Source organism: Manacus candei, unplaced genomic scaffold, assembly GCF_025592945.1.
Source record: "Manacus candei isolate 608988 ecotype Guabito, Panama unplaced genomic scaffold, ASM2559294v1 h1tg000014l, whole genome shotgun sequence".
NCBI classification, from domain to species: domain Eukaryota; kingdom Metazoa; phylum Chordata; class Aves; order Passeriformes; family Pipridae; genus Manacus; species Manacus candei.
In genome coordinates, this window is record NW_026138062.1 from 82,912,023 (window position 1) to 82,927,947 (window position 15,925).

The 15,925-nt window shown below is 53.3% G+C and overlaps 1 protein-coding gene across 1 annotated transcript in view; it reads right to left on the minus strand.

Moving 5' to 3' along the window:
• Positions 1–15,925, minus strand: part of LOC127467436 (basic proline-rich protein-like) — a 41,244-nt gene that overhangs the window by 844 nt on the left and 24,475 nt on the right. The window contains exon 3 of the mRNA XM_051779382.1: positions 81–1,091. Within this exon, the coding sequence (XP_051635342.1) occupies positions 81–1,091 (1,011 nt within the window). The remainder of the gene's footprint in view (positions 1–80; positions 1,092–15,925) is intronic.

Genomic DNA, 15,925 nt, shown 5'->3' on the forward strand with positions numbered 1-15,925 from the left:
AGCGGCGCTGGAGCGGCGGGAGCCGGGGCGAGATCGGCGGTGAGCTGGGGCGGGACTCCCGCGGCTGCCGCTCCAGGCACGTGGCCTGTCTTGGGCAGAGGGGCCGCTCTCTCCGGGAGGTTGTGGCTCCCGACGTGCAGGTCCGATCCCGGCCCGCCACTCCCAGCCCGCTTTTCTCCGCTCCGTCCAATCGTAGCCCACCCTTTCAATGGGGCCGCGGTCCCGTAAGCTGTGCCCGCTCAGCCGCGTCGCGGCGCCGCCCCCCTTCCCCACGTTCCCCTCAGGCGCTGTAGGTGCCGGCGCCTTTGCTTCCGGAGCCGCGCCTGCGCTGCCGCAGCCCCCGACAGGCCCTGTTGGGACCAGGGAGGGCGGGTGGCACAGCTCCGCGCTCACGTCCCGTCTGAGAGTTCTTCCGGGAGGCGGGGAGGGGGCGGGAGCGGCGGCGGCCCTTTCAATGGGGCCGCGGTCGAGCAAGTTCTGCCCGCTCAGCCGCGGCGCGGAGCCCCCCCCTCTCCACCTCGCCCCCCGCGTTCCCCTCAGGCGCCGCTCTCGGCGCCTTTGCTTCGGGATCCGGCGGAGCCGCGCCTGCGCTGCCGCGGCACCCGCAGGCGCTGTTGGAAGGGCGGGCGGGCGGTCCGCGGTCCCGTCCCGTCCCGTCCCGGAGTTCTCCCGGGAGAAGGGGAGGGAGGCGGGCAGCGGGCGGGAGCGGAGCGGCCCCTGGGAGCGGGGCCTGAGGGGACAGCGGGGTTCTTGGGGACGGGCAGGGCGGGAACGGGCAGGCGGGGATTGGCGGGGCCGGACGCTGCCGGACGCTGGGATTGGCTGGGCTGGCACGAGGGGGGCGGGGCTGTGCGGGCCGCGGCTATAAAGGGCGTGGGCGGGGGGCGCTGGGGGCAGTTCGGCGACGGGGCTGGGGCGGCGCTGGAGCGGCGGGAGCGGCCCGGGAGCGGCGCGGCCGCTGGGCCGAGGAGCGGCGGTGAGCCAGGGTGGGACCCTCGCGGCTGCCGCTCCAGGGAGCGGTGGGGAGCCATGGGGCAGCACCCCCTCGGCTGCCGATCCAGGGGGAGCCGGGGTCGGTCCCCCACAGCTGTCTTCAAAGGCCAGCCTGTCTTCCGTGGGCAGGGACACCTTCCACTGTCCCCGGTTGCTGCGAGTCCCGTCCAGCCTGGCCTGGAACACTTGCAGGGATGGGGCAGGCTCAGCTTCCCTGTGCAGTGTGCTCTGATAGCTCTCCACTGGCATCCTGAAAAATTTTGTCAGCACGTTTTGTGTGACAATGGTAAGCGGGACCTGGGTGAAAATTGGGGTTCTCGGAGGTGCAGAGGGAAAGAATTCTCCTTTGAAGTCCAATGTAATTCAGTTTTGCACGAGTCTTGTCTGACTTATGTTTGAATTGCTTTCTATTCTAGGCAGTTCTTTTAAATTAAACTTTTGTGTCTCCCCCCCAGTATCTTGTACAAGACAAAGCTACCTTTCCTCGTGGGAACGGACTGGCCGGGCTTTGGCAATCTGGCCCCTCGAAAGACTAAGTGACCTCTTCCAACAGGGGAAGACTTTCTGGCAAGCGGTGCCAGGAAGAACTGGAGTTTCTGGAGAATAAAAGCTGGAAGCGTGCCCCTGAAAATCCCCAGCCCTGGGTGGTCAGTGGTCTGACTTGCACGGACCGGTGGCCTTGGCCAGGAGCGGTCCTGCGGGAAGCGCCTTTGCCCAGGCTGTAATTTTAATTTCCCTTGGATGCTTGGCAAAGCCCCTCTGGGTGAGCCCCAGTGCCTGGCAGGAGCAGAGCGGGCTTCCAGGGAGGTATTCACCTGGTCAGCGTCAGGAGCCATCCTACCTGAGGCCTCGGTGAGTGCTTTTTGTGTGACTGGACGGTGAAGCTGTCTGTGGGAATGACCTGGCTATGGCTCAGGGTAGTCCTAATTAAGGTGTCTTTTACTCCGTGTTCCCAGGCTGCCTCTTTCCCTTCGGTCGCCGTGGGTGTGCCGGACGCCTCTGGCAGGACTAACCCTGTGGCTTTTATGTCCAGCGTGCTGTGCTGTGTGTGCCTGCAGGTAAGAAAAGCTGGGAGTGCAGTCCCTCTGCTTTGGTTGCTGTGTCTCTTTGGGAGTGATTTTGGAGGGGAATGCCAGAGCGATTTGGTTTGAAGGGGACCTTCAAAGGCCAGCCTGTCTTCCGTGGGCAGGGACACCTTCCACTGTCCCCGGTTGCTGCGAGTCCCGTCCAGCCTGGCCTGGAACACTTGCAGGGATGGGGCAGGCTCAGCTTCCCTGTGCAGTGTGCTCTAATAGCTCTCCACTGGCATCGTGAAAAATGTTGTCAGCGTGTTTTGTTGGACGACGGTAAGCAGGACCTGGGTGAAAAGGACATTCTCTGAGGTGCTGGGAGAAGGAGGACTCGTGCGGGCACCTGCAGAGACAGCGGGAACGGGAGCGTGCTGCGGAGGAGGGAAATTCCAGGGGGTGGGTGCCGAGAAATTTGGCCTTCCCTCGCCCTGTGCTCTGCACTTAGCAGTGGGTCAAGTGCAGAAGTTTCCTGGGGACCCTGGGAAATGATGCCGGGTCTGCCAAGAAAAGTGGGGCCAAAGGAGCAGGACCTGGGTCTGCCAGCGTGGGAGAAACAAGGGACGGGTCATCCTCTGCCTCCAGGAGGGAGGGCAGCAGGAAAAGCCACGGACTAAAGCACTGAAGTGCCGTTCCCCAGGGAGCCCCTGCCCAGACCTGAACTTGCTTCTGCACTTGCTGTCCCTTTCCCAGCGGAGCCGAAGCGTCGGGTGCCGCTGCCGGGGGGATGGAGCTGCCAAGGACAAGCTGGGAGGGTGTTTGCCAGGGAAGGGGGTAGAAGGAGCTCTTGATGTGCTTTTTTTACTTCTTCATCCCACAGAATTGCCACGAGAGGAAATACTTCAGAGGGGCTTCCCTCCAGATAAGGCCTGAAGATGCCAGGAGGTTTCAGCCGGGAGGAAAGGAGCTGTGGAAGAAAAGCAGCCTAAAAACAGCCAGTGGGGATCATCAGGTTTTCCAGCCAAGAAGAACAAGGAGAGAGATGAGGGAATCGGGTTCCAATTCCTAATGCTTTGGTGGGTGCAGGAATGATTTCTGTGTGTTTTCCAGTCCCTTTGGATTCCTGAGATGATTTTAAAATGATGGCTTTAGCAATCAACTAAATCGCAGATGTTGTTTTTGAGAGGAAATGATGCCAAAGAAATGCAGAGTTTTGGGTCAGTTTTGGGGATGATTTGGGTCAGTTTTTGGGGTCAGTTTGGGGTCATTGTTTGGGGTGATTTGGGTCAGCTTTTGGGATGATTTGGGTCAGTTTTGGGTCAGCTTTTGGGATGATTGGGGTCAGGTTTTGGGGTCAGTTTTGGGTCAGCTTTTGGGGTGATTTGGGTCGGTTTTGGGTCAATTTTTGGGGAGCACTGGGTGTTACTGGGGGTTGTTGAGGAGCACTGGGTGTTACTGGGGTGTACTGGGGAGCACTGGGTGTTACTGAGGGTTGTTGGGGAGCACTGGGTGTTACTGGGGAGCACTGGGAGAGAAAATGAAAAATAAAGAGAATAAAAAATAAACGAAGTAAAGAAGGAAATATAAAAAAGAAAATTTAAAAAAAAGGCAAAAAAACTAAAAAGGAAATAAAATGAAAATGAAATAAAAGAGAGAAAAAAAAAAAAAGAAACCCCTTCTTGGGCCCCCCGTTTCCTCTCCTCTCCCCCCCCCCCCGAACCGTAAATTGCGGGGTCATCACCCCTAAAATGTGAGAAGGGGACCCCGAAATGTGGGTGAGGGAACCCCAGGGAGCCGGAAAAGTGGAGGGGGAGCCGCAGTAAGAAAGCGAAGCCGGGCGGTCGGGCGGCGGGGTGGGGGGGGGGGGCGCATGCGCAGTCGTTGGCAAGACGCCGGCGATCACGTGGTAAGTAAGGGCAGGCAGGAGAGGGACCGGCGACGCATGCGCAGTGGCTCTCGTGCCGGTGCAGCGCGCCCTGCTCGAGTTAAGGGCCGGTTCCGGCGGCAGGGCGGGACTCGCGGCCTCCCGTCTGTCCCGGGGTGTGCGGGGGGGGAATAACGTGAATTTCTCCTGATTTTAATTCTCTTGGGCTCTTGTCCTCATTTTAATTTTTTGAAGGCTCTTGTCCTGATTTTAATTTTTTGAAGGCTCTTGTCCTGATTTTAATTTTTTTAAGGCTCTTCTCCTAAATTTAATTTTTTTAAGGCTCTTCTCCTAAATTTAATTTTTTTAAGGCTCTTCTCCTAAATTTAATTTTTTTAAGGCTCTTGTCCTGATTTTAATTCTCTTGGTTCAAACCATTTCCTAATAAGTCAGTTTTAATGAAGTGTTAAAAGGAGAACTTAAATAAGGGTAATTTCTGATGGAGAATAATGGGAAGAAGTGGTTTAAGTTAACTAAACATGTTTTATATCAGTCCATGGTTATTTAATTGAACATTGTTTGGAATTTTTCTTTTTGCATTGTTCCTGGTGTGCTTTTCTCTATCTAAGGGATGTTTGGAGGTCATTTTGGTTGGTTGAAGGTTTTTAATGTCAGTGCTGGATTGGGGTGGACAGTCATTGTAACATGATTTAGAGTTGGATGCATTTTATTCTGTGTGCCCTGTTTGATGTCTCGTGTTCAGCGAGTGACTGGTCAGAGTTTGGCCCAAGCCTTTGTTTTTCAGGTGAAAAACCCGAAGGGGGAATTGTAGTTGCAGCTTTGCCCTTGAGCTGCAGCTGGAGCCTGGCCAAAGAACAAGGCAAAGCTCCCTGGGGAAGGAAGGGGGAGCCAGAGAAGAAAAGCAGCTGCAGCCAGAAAGGTGGGTTTGGGCGGGAGAAGAGGGGCTGTGACCCAGCAAGGGGCTCTGGAGGGCTCTGGGGTCCCTATAATGGCTCTGGGGTCCCTATAATGGCTCTGGGGTCCCTATAATGGCTCTGGGGTCTCTATAATGGCTCTGGGGTCCCTATAATGGCTCTGGGGTCTCTGTAGGGGCTCTGGGGTCCCTCTCCTGGCTCGGGGTCCCTCTCCTGGCTCGGGGTCCCTCTCCCTGCCGGCACAGGAGCTGCTGCCGCCCCAGCAAGAGGCAGAGGAGTCGCTGCCCAGAAGCAAGAACTCACTGAGAGCTGAACTGGGGCCGTGTGGGCAGGGCCAGAGGGGAGCAAAGGAAGGGATTTGTTGCTAAGAAAAGAAATAAAGTTTGGGTCATTTGTTGGGGAGATTTGTGTCAGTTTCTGATCATTTTTGGGGGTGATTGGGCTGACTTGGGTCATTTTTTGGGGATATTTGGGTGAGTCTTGGTGTCAGTGTTTTGGGGTTTTGGGGTCAGTTTCTGGTCATATCTGGGGCTGATTTTGTATCATTTTGGGTCAGTTTTGGGGGGGGGGGTTTGCATTTTTAGGTCAGGTTTTGGGCCAATTTGGAGTTAGTTTTTGAGGTGATTTGGGCCAGTTTTGGGTCAGTTCTGGATCAATTTTTGGGGTGAATTGGATCAGTTTTTGTGTCTTTTTTGGGGAGATTTGAATCAGTTTCTAGTCATTTTTTGGGGAGATTTGGGTGAGTTCTGGGTCATTTTTGGGGAGATTTGAATCAGTTTCTGGTAGTTTTTTGGGGAGACTTGGGTGAGTTCTGGGTCTCTCCTGATTTTAATTTTTTCAGGCTCCCCTCCTGATTTTAATTTTTTCAGGCTCCCCTCCTGATTTTAATTTTTTCAGGCTCCCCTCCTGTTTTTAATTTTTTTAAGCTCCTCTCCTGATTTTTATTGTATTAGTCCCCTGTCCTGATTTTAATTTTTTCAGGCTCCTCTTCTTATTTTAATTTTTTCAGGCTCTTTTCCTGTTTTTAATATTTTTAGGCTCCTCTTCTGATTGTAATTCTTTTAGGCTCGTCTCCTGATTTTTAGATTTTTAGTCTCCTCTCCTGATTTTTATTCTCCCACCCGCCCTTCCCCGGCCCCAGCAGCGCTGTCAGTTGTTGTCACTGAGGAGTCAAACTATGCTTTAAATAATGAGACCCTGGCCTGATGGCCCAGTGTCAAGGCAAAAGGTGGAATGCTCTCTGAGTGTTGAGATGTAACAAGGGCTAATCCTTTTTGCAGTGGGATGGAGCCTGGAAAGTGCACAGAGCTGAGCCCAGGGACTGAAAGGGACCAAGCAAGGGAGGTGAAGAAAGAAGGAAGAAGGGAAGTGAGGCAGCAGGCAAGCAGCACCAAGTTGCTGTGTAAGCAGGTGAGTTGTGTTGAGGTTCCTCAGGCAGGCACTGAGGACTTGGAGGGCTCCAGACAGAGCAGACCTGGGAAGGCCCTCGGTGAAGCCCCTCAGAAACCTGAAGCCCCTGGGCCTTTTGGGGAGCCTGAGCTATTGCAGCCCTGGGGATGGCTTTGGTTTCCTTCTCTCCTCAGAGTAAAACTCTGTGGGGGAGTCTGTGATCTCCCTGACTTTTGTGTCATAACTGAAACTTGGAAGGAAGTTGACCTTGTGTAGTTTCCCAACTGACTTGGCCGGGTTGAACCAGCAGTGCCAGATTGTTGTAGTGTGCAGGGTGTTGTTTGTGTCTGAGCAGTTTGGGGTTGATTTGCCAAGGGGAGCCATGGAATGTTATGGTGTTTTTGTCCCAATATTTGGAGGCAGTGCCCTGGATGAGTTGATTTCTGCCTCACTCCCTGATATCTGAGTTAGGAGATGTACCAAGAACTGGTAGTTTTTGCAGTGGGATGTTCCCTAGAAAGTGCATGGAGCTGAGCCAAGGAACTTAAAGGGACTGAGCAAGCAAAGTCAAGAAAGAATGAAGAAGGGAACTGAGGCAGCAGCCAAGCAGCACCAAGCTCCTCTACAACCAGGTGAGTTGTCTTGAAGTTGATAAGGTGGTCACTGAGAACTTTGGGGTCTGCAGGCACAGGTGACCACCAGAGACCCCCAATGGAGCCCCTCAGAGAACTTATAAGGGTTTGTGTAGATGGGAACAGGTGTTGGGAGTGTCCTGAATGTGCAACAGGAATGCAGGGAAGGAAAATGAACCCTCCTGTCATGCTGACCCCTCCCATCAGCTGCAGTGGAGACCCCTCCGTGTGCCCTTTGGGAGCGGATTGCCAGGACCCCCGTGGGGCTGGGATCATGGCAGGGTGTTGTAAGCAAGGAATGCCTGGCTTCTAAAAGTCACCAGCTGAGTCTTAGAGGCTCCTTTGAAGAGCTGTTTTCAGGCAGGCAAATTGCCCCCCAGGAGGGACTCTGTGCCTGCTCTCCCGTGGCTCCAAGGGATCTCTGGCCCTTCACGCCGGCACCGAGATTTTCTCGGGAAGGGCCTCAGATCCCCGGACCAGTCTGGGACACAGGCAAGATCCCCCTGCAGTTTAGGACCAAATTGGCCCCCTGGAGGGACAGTGCTGTTGGTGCCCCCCGGGTTGGGGCACCCCGAGGACTCCAGCGCGCACCGAAAGGATTATTCGGGGAGATCCTCGGGGTGCCCGGCCCTGGGGAGCTCAAAGCAAGGTCCCTGCCATGGATTCAGGCATTGCTGAGAGTATCCCAGGGGTCCCTGTCCCTGCTAGACAGGGAGCTCTCTAATGGGCTGTAATTGGGTTCTAAAAGCGGTGCTCCAAGTGCCAAACAAGTGTGGGATTGGGATTAAGAAATGAGCAGTGAGGGTGCAATTGGCTGTTTTCTCTGGAATGTGACTGTGAGAGCTGCAGGAGTGCCAGGTGTGTGTTCCAGTCCCCAGCATTTGGTTTGCACATGTCCTGCTCAGACACAAGTACAATTTCCTCAGTCCTGAACACAGCAGAATGAGAATTATGGACTGGCAGTGTTAAGGTGATTGGTGTGACAGGGGTCAAACTGGGAAAACATTGGGGAATTCCTCAGTTTGTGTTTTTGCCAAACTCACCCAAACCTCTGCTAGGAAGTGATGGGCTGGAAAAGTTGAGGCAGAAATGGAATTGAAAACTGGGGCTCTTGACGCTGTAATTGCTGAAACTAAATGTGTCCAAGCAGCAGCTCTTGTTGTGCAGGGAATAACTCCTGTCAGCAGCAAGGCCCTGACTGAAGTGGCAGCTGCAGTTGTTCCTGTGGTGTGGGCCAGTGGAGCTGCAGGAGAGTGGAAGAGGGCAGAACCTGTAGGTATTACCCCTGATGTGGGATCTCTATGGGTAAGGCCAACCCAGTATCCTTTAAAATCAGAATGCCAGACTGGATTGGTTGCAGGAACAGCTAAATTGGCTCCTCCTGGTTTGCTTGTAGGACGTGAATGCAAGAACCTGCCAAGAAAACCAGTGGACAAGATGATTGATTAGTGCAGGACCTGAGAGAAGCACCTTGAATGACAACCTGGAGGAGTTTCCAGTATTGGATTTAAAAGATGGCCTTTGCATCTCCTTGAGCAAGGAAAGCCAAGAAAGCTTTGCTTTTGCAGGAGAAAATGGGGCAAGCAGGCAGGAAGAAGAGAAGCCCCGTGACTCCTCCCTGAGCCCCAGACAGCCCATGAACTGCCTTGCTGGGAATGGTGGGACAGGCTGGACTCTGCATTGCTCCCTCGGGATGTGTGGTAAGACTGTTATGGCGACTTTTTGAATAGATGGTGCAAGGGCAGCCTTTAAGCAGCTGAAGCATTCCCTGAGGAGAGCTCTGGGTCTGCCAGATGTGTCAGAACTGTTGGAAGCATCTTTGGTGGGGAGGGCAAACAAAGGCCAAGGTGTGCAGTGACCCCCCCTGAGAAGGGACATTCAGTTAATGGCATCCCTGATGGTGAACTTTGTGGGCTGTTCCCCCTGTAGGGCAGGTGATAGTCCCAGCTCCAGTTATGGGAAAAATGGTTAAAAGGGAGCCCCAAAAGCTGGAAGTCCTCCTGGAGGCTCCTGGCAAAGAGAGTTTGCTGCGTTCCCCCTGACAGAAGGACAGTGATAGCTTTTGAGTGCTGGTAGATCCTTTTAATAGATAGCCTTGAGTGTGTCCTTGTTGCACCAGTAGGACTTATCAAAGTCCCCATATTCCAGGAGATAGACACATTGAAGTTTAAAATATTCTTCCTAATCCTTTGTTGGCTTGAGGCTCTCCCCTCAGGAACTGCAGGAACTCCTGGTGCCGCCTGGGCCGATGGATTGGACGCCCCAGCCCCTCCGTTCCTGCCCAGCCACTGGGGCCGTGTCCAGTGGTGGCACTGCCAGCCCTGCAGGTGAAGTGGGAAGGGCCTTTGCAGGTCTGGTGGGTCACATTTATAGCAGGTAAAGTTGCAGTAAAAGGACCTGGGGTCTGTTATTCTTGAGTTCAGAAAGCTCCTTTTGATTGGTGAGCAGGACAAAGTGGATCCTTAAGAGTTCCCATCCGTGTTTGTGTCTCAGCCTGTGTTAGGATTCAGGGCTGTAGCTGTTGTTGTCACTGAGGAGTCAAACTGTGCTTTAAATAATGAGACCCTGGCCTGATGGCCCAGTGTTAAGAAAAAAGGGGGAATGCTCTCTGAGTGTTGAGATGTAACAAGGGCTAATCCTTTTTGCAGTGGGATGGAGCCTGGAAAGTGCACAGAGCTGAGCCCAGGGATTGAAAGGGACCAAGCAAGGGAGGTGAAGAAAGAAGGAAGAAGGGAAGTGAGGCAGCAGGCAAGCAGCACCAAGTTGCTGTGTAAGCAGGTGAGTTGTGTTGAGGTTCCTCAGGCAGGCACTGAGGACTTGGAGGGCTCCAGACAGAGCAGACCTGGGAAGGCCCTCGGTGAAGCCCCTTGGAAACCTTCTAAGGGTAGTTGTGTATGGTGATAAGTGTTGGGAAATGTCCTGAATGTGGAACAGGAATGCAGGGAAGGAAAATGAGCCCTCCTGTAATGCTGACCCCTCCCATCAGCTGCAGTGGAGACCCCTCCGTGTGCCCTTTGGGAGCGGATTGCCAGGACCCCCGTGGGGCTGGGATCATGGCAGGGTGTTGTAAGCAAGGAATGCCTGGCTTCTAAAAGTCACCAGCTGAGTCTTAGAGGCTCCTTTGAAGAGCTGTTTTCAGGCAGGCAAATTGCCCCCCAGGAGGGACTCTGTGCCTGCTCTCCCGTGGCTCCAAGGGATCTCTGGCCCTTCACGCCGGCACCGAGATTTTCTCGGGAAGGGCCTCAGATCCCCGGACCAGTCTGGGACACAGGCAAGATCCCCCTGCAGTTTAGGACCAAATTGGCCCCCTGGAGGGACAGTGCTGTTGGTGCCCCCCGGGTTGGGGCACCCCGAGGACTCCAGCGCGCACCGAAAGGATTATTCGGGGAGATCCTCGGGGTGCCCGGCCCTGGGGAGCTCAAAGCAAGGTCCCTGCCATGGATTCAGGCATTGCTGAGAGTATCCCAGGGGTCCCTGTCCCTGCTAGACAGGGAGCTCTCTAATGGGCTGTAATTGGGTTCTAAAAGCGGTGCTCCAAGTGCCAAACAAGTGTGGGATTGGGATTAAGAAATGAGCAGTGAGGGTGCAATTGGCTGTTTTCTCTGGAATGTGACTGTGAGAGCTGCAGGAGTGCCAGGTGTGTGTTCCAGTCCCCAGCATTTGGTTTGCACATGTCCTGCTCAGACACAAGTACAATTTCCTCAGTCCTGAACACAGCAGAATGAGAATTATGGACTGGCAGTGTTAAGGTGATTGGTGTGACAGGGGTCAAACTGGGAAAACATTGGGGAATTCCTCAGTTTGTGTTTTTGCCAAACTCACCCAAACCTCTGCTAGGAAGTGATGGGCTGGAAAAGTTGAGGCAGAAATGGAATTGAAAACTGGGGCTCTTGACGCTGTAATTGCTGAAACTAAATGTGTCCAAGCAGCAGCTCTTGTTGTGCAGGGAATAACTCCTGTCAGCAGCAAGGCCCTGACTGAAGTGGCAGCTGCAGTTGTTCCTGTGGTGTGGGCCAGTGGAGCTGCAGGAGAGTGGAAGAGGGCAGAACCTGTAGGTATTACCCCTGATGTGGGATCTCTATGGGTAAGGCCAACCCAGTATCCTTTAAAATCAGAATGCCAGACTGGATTGGTTGCAGGAACAGCTAAATTGGCTCCTCCTGGTTTGCTTGTAGGACGTGAATGCAAGAACCTGCCAAGAAAACCAGTGGACAAGATGATTGATTAGTGCAGGACCTGAGAGAAGCACCTTGAATGACAACCTGGAGGAGTTTCCAGTATTGGATTTAAAAGATGGCCTTTGCATCTCCTTGAGCAAGGAAAGCCAAGAAAGCTTTGCTTTTGCAGGAGAAAATGGGGCAAGCAGGCAGGAAGAAGAGAAGCCCCGTGACTCCTCCCTGAGCCCCAGACAGCCCATGAACTGCCTTGCTGAGAATGGTGGGACGGGCTGGACTCTGCATTGCTCCCTCGGGATGTGTGGTAAGACTGTTATGGCGACTTTTTGAATAGATGGTGCAAGGGCAGCCTTTAAGCAGCTGAAGCATTCCCTGAGGAGAGCTCTGGGTCTGCCAGATGTGTCAGAACTGTTGGAAGCATCTTTGGTGGGGAGGGCAAACAAAGGCCAAGGTGTGCAGTGACCCCCCTGAGAAGGGACTTTCAGTTAATGGCATCCCTGATGGTGAACTTTGTGGGCTGTTCCCCCTGTAGGGCAGGTGATAGTCCCAGCTCCAGTTATGGGAAAAATGGTTAAAAGGGAGCCCCAAAAGCTGGAAGTCCTCCTGGAGGCTCCTGGCAAAGAGAGTTTGCTGCGTTCCCCCTGACAGAAGGACAGTGATAGCTTTTGAGTGCTGGTAGATCCTTTTAATAGATAGCCTTGAGTGTGTCCTTGTTGCACCAGTAGGACTTATCAAAGTCCCCATATTCCAGGAGATAGACACATTGAAGTTTAAAATATTCTTCCTAATCCTTTGTTGGCTTGAGGCTCTCCCCTCAGGAACTGCAGGAACTCCTGGTGCCGCCTGGGCCGATGGATTGGACGCCCCAGCCCCTCTGTTCCTGCCCAGCCACTGGGGCCGTGTCCAGTGGTGGCACTGCCAGCCCTGCAGGTGAAGTGGGAAGGGCCTTTGCAGGTCTTGTGGGTCACATTTATAGCAGGTAAAGTTGCAGTAAAAGGACCTGGGGTCTGTTATTCTTGAGTTCAGAAAGCTCCTTTTGATTGGTGAGCAGGACAAAGTGGATCCTTAAGAGTTCCCATCCGTGTTTGTGTCTCAGCCTGTGTTAGGATTCAGGGCTGTAGCTGTTGTTGTCACTGAGGAGTCAAACTATGCTTTAAATAATGAGACCCTGGCCTGATGGCCCAGTGTCAAGGCAAAAGGTGGAATGCTCTCTGAGTGTTGAGATGTAACAAGGGCTAATCCTTTTTGCAGTGGGATGGAGCCTGGAAAGTGCACAGAGCTGAGCCCAGGGATTGAAAGGGACCAAGCAAGGGAGGTGAAGAAAGAAGGAAGAAGGGAAGTGAGGCAGCAGGCAAGCAGCACCAAGTTGCTGTGTAAGCAGGTGAGTTGTGTTGAGGTTCCTCAGGCAGGCACTGAGGACTTGGAGGGCTCCAGACAGAGCAGACCTGGGAAGGCCCTCGGTGAAGCCCCTTGGAAACCTTCTAAGGGTAGTTGTGTATGGTGATAAGTGTTGGGAAATGTCCTGAATGTGGAACAGGAATGCAGGGAAGGAAAATGAGCCCTCCTGTAATGCTGACCCCTCCCATCAGCTGCAGTGGAGACCCCTCCGTGTGCCCTTTGGGAGCGGATTGCCAGGACCCCCGTGGGGCTGGGATCATGGCAGGGTGTTGTAAGCAAGGAATGCCTGGCTTCTAAAAGTCACCAGCTGAGTCTTAGAGGCTCCTTTGAAGAGCTGAGTTCAGGCAGGCAAATTGCCCCCCAGGAGGGACTCTGTGCCTGCTCTCCCGTGGCTCCAAGGGATCTCTGGCCCTTCACGCCGGCACCGAGATTTTCTCGGGAAGGGCCTCAGATCTCCGGACCAGTCTGGGACACAGGCAAGATCCCCCTGCAGTTTAGGACCAAATTGGCCCCCTGGAGGGACAGTGCTGTTGGTGCCCCCCGGGTTGGGGCACCCCGAGGACTCCAGCGCGCACCGAAAGGATTATTCGGGGAGATCCTCGGGGTGCCCGGCCCTGGGGAGCTCAAAGCAAGGTCCCTGCCATGGATTCAGGCATTGCTGAGAGTATCCCAGGGGTCCCTGTCCCTGCTAGACAGGGAGCTCTCTAATGGGCTGTAATTGGGTTCTAAAAGCGGTGCTCCAAGTGCCAAACAAGTGTGGGATTGGGATTAAGAAATGAGCAGTGAGGGTGCAATTGGCTGTTTTCTCTGGAATGTGACTGTGAGAGCTGCAGGAGTGCCAGGTGTGTGTTCCAGTCCCCAGCATTTGGTTTGCACATGTCCTGCTCAGACACAGGTCCAACTTGCTCAGTCCTTAACCCAAGAGAGGGAGAATTAAGGACTGGCACTGTTAAGGTGATTGGTGTGACAGGGGTCAAACTGGGAAAACATGGGGTAATTCCTGAGTCTCTCTCTTTGCCAAACTAACCCAAACCTGTGCTAGGAAGAGATGGACTGGAGTCTCTGATCTCCTGGGCAGTTGTTTTGCATGACCCTGGGAGCCTCTGGGATTAGACTGGCCTGGGCAGACAGGGAGCAGTTTGTCCTGTGGAGCTGGGCTGGGTTTGTTGAGGATGCCTTGGGAGGCAGGGCTGGAGAGGCTCCTCTGTTGGCTGTAGTGGTGGAAGGTTGTAGCAGCAGGGCTGGAGCCTTCGCCCTCCTGCTCCCCCCGTGAGCCCCGACGGGCCCGTGCCCTTGGCAATGGAGGGCCCCCCATTGCTGAGTCAGCGGTTCCGGGGGCCAGGAGGGATGGGATCAGGATGCCGAGCTCCGCCCAGGGCCAGGGCTGCCAGTGTTCAACCATGCAGGGAACTGAAAGCACAGTGAGATGGAGGCCAAGCTGCAGCACAGGGATGGGTGAGAAAAGACCCTGGTCCTCAGGTGGAGCTTTGAATTCCCTGGAAAAATGGATCCTGTCAGATGGATCAGGCCCTTGTGGGTGCTGGAGCAGAGGCCTCTCTCATTTTTGGTCACCCTGAAAGGTTGCAAGGACAGCAAGTTCTGACTGCAGGATGAGGTGGCAAACAAAGTGAAGTGGTCCAGAGAAAAGCTGAGGCTAAAATTGGCCCTGTGCCAGAGCAGCCTCGTGCAGTGCTTGTTGCTGTCCCTGAGTGTCCCATTGCAGTGGATATTTCCAAGGGTGCCTTGTGCTGGGGAGCACTGGGGCAGTTCCCTTTCCCTGGGCAGGGCAGGCAGGGCACGTTTCCCCCCTCGAGGGTGGCTCCACAGTCCCCCCCTGTGCCCTGGGAGCGTGGCAGAACACCTGGACCCACTGTCCTTGTCAGAGAGGGCACAAGGGATGGTTGGATGGGGGAGGGAATGGCTCAGGGAGTACAAGCACCATTACAATGAGTAGGGCAGCACCTGGAAAGGAAGAAGGGGAGTTAATCCAGACAAAATCCAAGCACCTGCCCAACCTGTGATATTTTTAGGAACTCAGTGGTGCTGTGGTCCCCAGGAAGTATTGCCCAGGACTAGGCAGGAGACTTCAGGCTCTGTCACCCCCAGAGCAAGTGTCCAGGGGCAGGCAGTGGGGAGGCAGCTCTGTTGTTGAGGATGGGGTTATTTTCTCTGCTTTATTTTGTCTCCAGAGATGTTCTTCCCGTTAATCCAAACTGACTCCATCTCCTAACTCTCTGAAGAGGTTTTCTGCTTTTTGTGGGAGGGTAAGGTTTGGGTTCTAACTATAGAAGAGCCAACAAAATAAAGGCTTTGTGGCAAACAAATGGTGTCTCCCAAACTCTTTGTACTTCAAATAGATGCCTTTATTCTTAGTTTTTTCTTATTGGTATTCTCAAGGTACTTGATACCCTGTCTACAGTTATTTATTTTGGCTTCTCTTTTTTATTTGTTACAGAGTTGATGTGACTGACTTCTTTTTGAAATGCAGCAGTGCTCTCAAGGATATTTCCCCCCCACTCCTGGGCTTGTGCAGGGCTGTTGAGTCCGTGTGTGCCACTGTTCTTGTCCCAGGGGGACCGAGTGACATTTGGAACCAAACCTGGGGACTTGAACTCTAGGAATGTTTCTGTGTCTTTGAATTTTAAATTGCACATGAAGCAGAAATATGTTTGTGTTTTCCAGGTTATATTGTCATGAAAATAGAAATGCATCATTGGATCTTACTCCTCTGAGGGCAAACCACCAGACTGATCATTTCTTAGTCCATCAGACCCAGTGCCAGGAACTCAGAGGGGTGTTTGTGTGCAAATGTGCTGAGTGGTGGTGGCCCCCGTGAGACTGTGACCAGCTGGAAATGTGTGTGTGTGTGTGCAGAGCTGGGCTGGATCCCTTGGGATTTGGCTCCCAGATCCCCCCCAGCCTTCAGGAAAACCAGAGGCCACCGAACCCTGAGGGAAGGGAGTCCCATTTGCAGAAGGGTTTGTAGATTGGGGAAAAGCTCTCCAGAACAAAGCCTGTCTTCCAAACCCCTTCAGGCCAAAGTCAAGGAGCACAAACCCTGGAGTCATCAAGTTATGAAGTTTGGTTCAAACCATTTCCTAATAAGTCAGTTTTAATGAAGTGTTAAAAGGAGAACTTAAATAAGGGTAATTTCTGATGGAGAATAATGGGAAGAAGTGGTTTAAGTTCCCTAAACATGTTTTATATCAGTCCATGGTTATTTAATTGAACATTGTTTGGAATTTTTCTTTTTGCATTCGTTCCTGGTGTGCTTTTCTCTATCTAAGGGATGTTTGGAGGTCTTTTTGATTGCTTGAAGGTTTTTAATGTCAGTGCTGGATTGGGGTGGACAGTCATTGTAACATGATTTAGAGTTGGATGCATTTTATTCTGTGTGCCCTGTTTGATGTCTCGTGTTCAGCGAGTGACTGGTCAGAGTTTGGCCCAAGCCTTTGTTTTTCAGGTGAAAAACCCGAAGGGGGAATTGTAGTTGCAGCTTTGCCCTTGAGCTGCAGCTGGAGCCTGGCCAAAG